Source organism: Myripristis murdjan, chromosome 8 (assembly GCF_902150065.1).
Source record: "Myripristis murdjan chromosome 8, fMyrMur1.1, whole genome shotgun sequence".
NCBI classification, from domain to species: Eukaryota; Metazoa; Chordata; class Actinopteri; order Holocentriformes; family Holocentridae; genus Myripristis; species Myripristis murdjan.
Genome location: NC_043987.1, coordinates 26,596,950 through 26,605,394, shown reverse-complemented (window position 1 = coordinate 26,605,394; position 8,445 = coordinate 26,596,950). Strand labels below are relative to the sequence as shown.

Below are 8,445 nucleotides of genomic sequence, written 5' to 3'. Positions count from 1 at the left end.
AAAAAAAAAAAAAAAAAAAAAAACTGGCGTCCACTGGCTGGCAGAAGACGCAAAACATTAAAATGAAAGATGCGTAAAGACTGTGTCTTAAAAAAAATAATAATAAAGCAATCTGATATGGTGTTAGTGATACACACAAAACCGCATTTCGGTGGGATTAAAAGAGGAGCTTTTTAGATCATACAGTGTAATTAATTGGTAAAACTATGATTTCCAAAATAACTACAGAGTGAAAGTGATAATTTGGCGCATCTTGTCAGCAGCGTCTGCGGTATAATGCGATATAGGTCAACAGGATATGAAAACCACACAGCAGCATAACGTTACTCATTAAAAAAATAATAATAAATAAAAATAAAATGACTTAATTTCTCAAATATTAAATATGACAAATGTTGCTCCTTGTATTAAACTGTAAGTCCGTGTTTGGAGACACAGAGTCAGGCAGTGAGAGGAGCGCCCGCCCCGCCGCAGCTCACTTTGGCCTTTCCTCCGCCCGGAGCTCAGATTAAATTGCGCACAGTTGTGGCAGGGCTGCTGTTAATCCGCTTATTCCCGTACAGTTTGGGAGAAGTCAACCCTCACTCTCCAGAATGCTCAGCACAGTCAGCAAACAACTGAGAAACCACCCGGCAGTAAGTCCAGTCTTCTTGTATTTCAGAAATACTCCCGTTGGCAGCGATAATCCAGAAAGTGTGGATTTTGGTTGCGCGCTAGCTAGCAACCCCAACTAGTTAGCGCGGCTAGCTTTAGCACGTTAGCGCCACCGCCATGTCGCCCTTTGACTTCAAAATAATCCGCGTGTTTGTGTTTATAGATTAATCATCCCGACATGTATCCTTTGATAGTAGTCGCTAGTTTTTTTCCAGAGTTGTCTCGTTGGCCAGGACATTTGACATATGATGCTTTGGAGTCAAACCAGGTCAAGTACTGACGTTAGCCGGGGAAGGGGCCCTGCCGCACTAAATAGCAACTAACGCTACTAGTTAGCCTGCTAGGTTAGCAACACAACATTTCCCGTGTAAAACTAGTTTGAATGTTCCCAGGTGACAGTGGTGGTTACCTTATGGCTCAGGGAAAAGTATGTTTGGCGTGTGCCACCGAAACCAAAACATTTTCATGGTTTATTTCAGGAAGTTGGCCCAGAAAGGCTCATTTCGTCACATGAAGGCTGTCTGTGTTTCTCAAGGGCAAAAGTGGCGAAGTGAGGGCAGAGAGCTCTGACAGGATCACTGCCACCCAACTTTTTTTTTTTTTAAGAGGACGTGGTGTTATCAAGCGCTTTTATTGACACGACCTGTGCAGTGCATTGTTGGCAGTATATTCCCCAGCATGCAGTGTTAGTGAATGTTATAAACGCACTGCTTTGTTAGGGTTTCCTTTGGCTGTCACTTTACCCCATATGGTGCCAGTCTCCTCACCCAGCCTGTGTGTTTCCCACAGTTGATCCCCCTGTTCATCTTCATCGGTGGAGGGGCCACCATGTCCATGATGTACCTTGCTCGCCTGGCTCTTCGAAATCCCGATGTGTGGTAAGAACCGCAGTGTGATGTCTCTGGAGCTGGAGGTCTTCATGTGTCCGGTCTGGTGTAGTGTGTGTGTGCGTGTCGTCTCTGTGATGGGGTTTGATGGCAAAATGATGCAACTAAGCACCCAACCTGTGATGATCTCAGTAAATTAGTGATTACTCCTGTACTTGCCAATTAACTACAATGACATTTTTATTTATCCTGTTATTGTATGTCAAACATTGAACCTGTTTCCCCTCCTCTTTCTCCACAGCTGGGACCGCAAGAACAACCCAGAGCCTTGGAACAAGATGAGCCCCACCGATCAGTACAAGGTGCGACACAGTCACCTGTCAGTCGTCGCATACTCAGCATGTTTTGCCACGTTGACTTAGTAGTGTGCGCTGTGCTGAAGCTGTCACTGAAAGAGTTTAGGTAGTTGCACACGTTCGGGGATTAAATAGTATGGAGTTGTGCCAAAGTTGTTGCTTAGCTCTTGAGTAATCCCTCGGTTGAATGAATCAAACAACGTAATCTGGTTAACACTAGCCTGTAGTAACAAATCTGATCAAGCAATTAGCTACTTAGTGTGCATCAGAAATAAGGGGAGGATTTCCAGAGAGATCCAGACATGATATCAATTTGGAAATAAATAAGAAATAAATAAATAAATAAATAAATAAAGCCATGAATTTGCTTATCACACAAAATTTTGTGTTTAAAGGATTGTAGGCACTTAAAGTTTTCGGGAACATGAGTTTGACAGAGCAACTTTAGATTTCCAATAGTGCCTTAAAATGAAGTCACACTCCTGTAATGGGGGTGGCAGCCTTCACATCATGCGTAACACACACACACACACACGCCCTGAATGCATAGCAAGCACACCGACTGCACATGCTGACTCTGTGTTCCTGATGTGTGTGTGTGTATGTTATGTATATATACACACATTCAGCATGCAGGGGCGAGTTAAGGCACACACACACTTTTTCTCTCTTTTGCTTAATTGGAACGTGGAAACGATGTTTAGGTGTTAAAATGCAGCTCAAGGCTTACTTATGTACTGCATGTGTTCGTAGTGTAGCACCTTCAATTGCGTCACTATTGTCTGTTGACGTTAATTCGTTTGTTTATTTTTGTTTGTGTGTGTATTTTTCATAGTTTTTCACCGTCAACATGGACTACAGCAAGCTGAAGAAGAATGGACCTGACTTCTAAGATCATATCTGCTGGACCAAAGGCATGAATCCGCACAGGTCATCCTCAGCCTTCATGGATGGACGGATGCAAAAACCGCACAATGTTTCTTGTCTAAGTTTCCCCATCGCATCCCATTGACTCTTCAAAACATGCCCCCCTTTTTTTTCCCTCATTATAAATGGTTGTCAATAAACTAAAGGAGTCTTTTCTCCTCCATACAGAGAAAAGAGCCCGTCTCATTTCTTGTTATTCAGCATTTTGCGTGCATTTTTTTTTGTTTGTTTTTCCATGTCCTTGATTAGAGGTCATATTTCTGGCTCATTTTCATTCAGAGGTATTCTGCAAATACCTGCTTGGCATTTCCATACTGACACCCCTCCACACACACACACACACACACACTGTTCAGTTATGTCATGGTCTGCACTCTGCTGTAACTCTGAAGGGCTTGCTCTCACCTCATGTTGCCTTCGCCCTTCTTTAACCCGGCTGTCGCTGCTGCGTTTATGGCACTGAATTCTTGGCTGCCGGCCATGGCCTTAATGTATGGTGGAGACCCGCTAAGCCCGGTCACAGCACAACAGTGGGCTCCCTCTGGTGGCAACTGTTACTGGCCAGACGACTCGGTAATGCAGCTTTCCCCGTCTTTATTCCAGTTTGCAAGGCCAAGCCATCTGCCATCGCTGTTCCCATGCTGTCAGAAGATGCCTTAGTGACAGACTTTCGAACAGGAGGAGTGAGAGTGGAAAAATAACACGGCACTGCGCGCAGGTTGATTTATATTTGATTAAAGCAATAACTTGTTCATGTGTTACGCCGAGAGGTGGAAGCAGGACTTTGCAGAGGGGGAGGTGCAGAGGTGTTTCTCCTTATAGAATGCCATCGCTCTCAGCCAGATGAGTTTGTAAATGTCAACAGGTCACGCTGTTCATCTCTGCAGCTCGGGAGAAATGCGACAAGGATGAGCAGCCAACGCAATGCAGAAAATGTCAAGGAGACGCTCATGTTTGAATAGAAACCCATATCTTCACCTACCCTCTCAAAGGCTGTGTTTTTCTTAGCTGAGCTGAGAGGAAACTTTGGGTACTATGCAACAGTGTTTCACTCTGGAATATTAAAGTTTTTCTAGCATGTTCACCTTGCCTTGACTCTCAACACTCAGGCATTTTTTTTTTTTTTTTTTAGAATTATAAATGACTGTCATCATTTCAAATAACCTCTTGCGAATGACAGAACAATAATGCCTGTGTTTTGAATAATTTCCAGCGTAATGGAGGAAAAATGAAAGCAAGTGTCATGCTGTGTCACTGGAAAATCCCCAGATAGGCGGCTAAATGTTTAGGAACCCTTCAGAGTGATAAGAAACACATAAGTGAATTATCACTTTGATGGTCCTGAGAAATTAGGGAAAACAAAAGAGTTATTCTTATTGCATGATGCCACTCAAATTACGCTGACACTGTAGGTTTGGAGCTGTCCATCTTTGCCTTTGGTTTGAGATGAAAGTGTGAGTTTAGCATATCAGAAAGAAGTCGCACGTGGACTTTTCGGTATGAACATGTTCAAAGTGAACGATGATGTCAAATCTTGAGCTTTCAAGTGCAGCACATGAGGAAAAACTAGCAAAAGATATAGTTGATATCGATGAAAAATTCAGTCGCAAAAAGCCACGTGTCCATTTTGGCAGAAAACTTTAGCTGAAGGTTACCTTAACAGTGCAGAGGATCAAACCTGTCAGTCATTTTGTTAACCAAGGAATGCTATGTATTTCCTATGGCCAAACACCATGGCCACAGTGAATCAATTAAATAACTAAGTACATATTTGTTTGAATTGTGCATCATTAACTATATTGTAAGAGTGCTGGCCTGATATGAAAATTGAAATCTCTAAATATTCCACATAATGACCGAGAAATGAATAGTCATGATCATATAAAAATGACATGAATTCAACTTTGACTTTATTCCTCAAGTGCTTTGTGCTGTTTTATATTAGATACAACAGGAGGTAAGCAGTGCCTTTATTATTTATTTATTTATTCATTTTTAAAACACTTTGGCTAATAGGTGCTGCTTGAGGGACATGATGTGAGGAGCATTATGGGTTTTTGACGTGTAATGCTTTGCGTCTTGTGTGTTGAATGAAAGCTCTGCAGCAATCAGCTGGTTCATCATTTCTAAGTGGGGGTCTCTGCTCATCATCGGCTCTTCCTGCAACATCCTCCACCGAGGGGCCGCGTGTGTGAGTGACAGCTGCAGGGCTCGCAGGTCAAGCGGCTCTGTGGCAGGGAATTCTCTGAGGATGTCGGCTGAACACAATGGCAGAAGCGGTCCGACCCGCATCTTTGCCCTCCTCCTCCCGACCTTTGACCCCGCTGTTGAATCCGGCCTTTCCTTGCTTGCAGCGGTGAAACAGTGAAATAATAATGAGGGAAAATAATACGAGGCGAGGCGCAAAGGCGACTGCTGCTGCTGCAAATTGTCTTCTGAAGGTTACACCAGAGGTCGCGCTGTCCAGAGACGGTGAAGAGCAGAAAATTACACACCATTCATACTAATATGGAATTCCCAAGGCTGCAACATGCATTTGTAGAGCCTGCATGAGTTTCAGTGTGTGTGTGTGTGTGTGTGTGATAGGGGGGACTTATGACCAACTGCACTTGCTGATGTTACCTTTTTGCACCTCTGAGCTCATACATATGCACAGATTGATCATGATGCACAATGATGCATTGATGTATATTTTCTGTTTGATCTGATCAAGGATTGCTCATCCTGAAATTGATCAAAAAAGTTCATCGTTGATAGGAAAAAGAAATGTTTAAGTTCAAGAATGGCAGAGGTGATTGTTCTTTGCAATAAAATAGTTGATCCATTCATGAAAAATCGCCTCAAGAATATGAATATACTTATATAATGAATATTGACGGTAACATCACAGCTTTGTTCAGTTTACCTTTGTATTCATCTCTCATTTTGGCTTTGACCAAAGAGAAAATGTGATTTTTTTTTTTTTTTTTTTTTTCAAACTGAAATTGTTTTTCCTTTGTTGTTGTTTTGGAGCTATAATTTCAGAAAAATTTCATCCCCCCGATTACTTCATACTTTTTTTTTTTTTTTTTTTTTCCATTTTCATGTCTAGTTTGGTTTGAATCAGTTTTGTGGGCTGACTTTAACTTTTTTATTTATTTATTTATTTAATCAAATGATATACCAGTTTTTATTGTTTAAATATACAAATATGCATAGATACATTTTTAATGTTAGCAATATTTCCTCTTTTAATAAGAAATAAACGAAACATTTCCCAAACATCACATGTCTCTGCTAACAGTTTTTGACTCATGCGGTCATAGTGGAAATTTGGCTGATGATTGGCATGCGGGCTTGGGGTTCAGTCACTGGACCGGGTGATGATGGGTAAACATGACGTCCACCTTGTCTCCCGGGAAACATCAGACGCCCGGGCTTGGTCCCAAAACGCCGCACGGAGGCTCATTTGGTTCTCTTCCTCACCACCATTCAACTGCAACGTGCCGTTTCCCAAGGGTTCATTAAAAGCATCATTAGAGTTTCATCTCATCTCATTCCTCCGGTACCGTGAAGTAACTTAGAGGATAAAGGTTAGTGGGCGGGGCTTGAACTGGGCTTGAGTAATTAATTGAAATATTATCACAACTGCAATATGGAGCAAGAGCAGCATGCAAACCACAGCAGGTGTGTTTTTAACTTTATTTTTATCTATTCATTTTGATAAAGGTACAATGTGTGACAAAATATGATAATAAATGGGATAAAAATATATATTTTGTGGTACTACAGAGATGCCTGGCTTACAAATTTTCTTCTTCAGACATAAAAACAACAACAACAACAACAAAAAAAACATGTTTGTTTGGCACAGACCTCAGCAGAAATCACATCATCATCATTTTGACAGTTTTTTTAAATAAAAAAATACAAGGCAAAAATGGCCAATCCCACTAAAATTGAGAATCATATTGCAATCACAATATCTGACAGTCAAAATAATAACAATATAATTTTTTTTTAACCATATTGCTCAGCCCTAACTTGAACCCGTGATGCTGTGAGAACACGGACTGAATCCCAACCTGAGTCTCTGCAGAGAGCCCTGAGCAGGTTTTTCCTGTCAAAACCATCTATCTTTATGTCATGTGCGGCGGGAAACACAAAAGATTGTTGATGAAACGTGACGCCGTGACAGACACATCACTCCCCACACCAGACAAACCAACAAACCAACCACCAACTGGCTGAGCGACAGAAACGAGACATCAAGAAAATTTCAACAGTGACTTGAGTGAAAGTTGCCCGAAGGAGGAAGGATAAATATCGACAAGACAGAATCTTAATTAAAGAGAGTAGTGGGATGTTGCATTTAAGTTGTTAAGCATAAGAAATCTTTGTGAATAGATACTTTTTCCTCTTAACTGGAGAAAGCCCAGATGGATTGTAGCAGCTCTCTGTCCACCACTCTTTCCCTTTTCACACAGCTCCTATCCTCACTATCAGCGATCACAGACTTCAGCATCACACACACACACACACACACACACACACACACACACACACACACACGCACGCACACACAGATGTTATCCTACTGCACCACATACCCGGGGCTGTTACTGCCAGTGATATCTCTTACACACTTAACATCTTGTCACTAAATTGATAGATTATGTCACCTTATCGCCATCTCTTGTATCTGGCAGATATGGACTGAAAATGCCTGTTTTCACTGTCACAGATTGCAGATTAAATTTTCTCCAGTGCATTCTGTGTCACAGGCATGGACAGAAAAAAAAAAACAAGTAACATAATCTATCTATCTATCTATCTATCTATCTATCTATCTATCTATCTATCTATCTATCTATCTATATTGCTAGTGATTTATGAGTGCATTTAGAGTAGAAATCCACCATTACAATATATATATGTCTAGTTTGTGTTTGGACTGGGGTTCTGTGCAGGATGGCAAAGTCCAGTGGGTCTGCAGCAGCCACACACAAAGCACACCCTCCTTATTTATTTATTCCACACATATTTCAAACAGAAATATGTAAAGCTGAACGGTAAGCTGGCTCTGTCTCAGTGTCCCACCACGAGAGAGTAAACAGTGATGTGTGTGATCTACATTTATCTCTGTGGCAGTGCTGCGCCCAGAGTGCCTCAGTTACCTCCCGATTACCTCTCTCTTTCCATTCAGACACACACATGCACACACGCACACACACACACACTGAGGGATGTGTTAACTGGAGGAACAAACTGATTCCCCATCCGTGCTGTGAGCTGTGTTCAGTGACAACGAAATGCCTTTCTACCACAGATTCTCACAGAGTGCTTCTTATTTTCTCACCATTTAGTCTTAAGCCTGTAGTTACTCCTCTGTTGTCCTTTGTTTCTTTCTTTGTCATTCTTCCCTCTTGTCTTCCTCTCTCATGCTGTCTCATTCTTCCCCTCTTTTACAGAGCAAGCGAAAACGTGGGCGGGAGGGAGTCCGTCTCTCGATGTTTTATTTCAACACAATCAAATTGATCCTTGAGTTTGCTCACTAAGGATGACAAAGTGCCATTTGCGGCAGACGCACAAGAAAGGTCAGGGTTGTCGATGTATTTTTGAGTGAGGGATTGAGTACGGACACTGCAATTTAACAGCCATTTCAAGAAGAATACCACTAGAATTAATCATCCCCGATATCT

At 41.7% G+C, this 8,445-nt stretch overlaps 1 protein-coding gene across 1 annotated transcript; it reads left to right on the top strand.

Moving 5' to 3' along the window:
• The first annotated feature begins 473 nt into the window (after positions 1-473).
• On the top strand, positions 474-2,938 carry ndufa4a (NDUFA4 mitochondrial complex associated a). Its single transcript, XM_030058225.1, has 4 exons — positions 474-635; positions 1,444-1,532; positions 1,783-1,843; positions 2,673-2,938. Exons 1-4 carry the CDS (start codon positions 594-596, stop codon positions 2,727-2,729), a joined length of 249 nt encoding a protein of 82 aa, XP_029914085.1. The 5' UTR covers positions 474-593; the 3' UTR covers positions 2,730-2,938.
• The last annotated feature ends 5,507 nt before the right edge of the window (positions 2,939-8,445 follow it).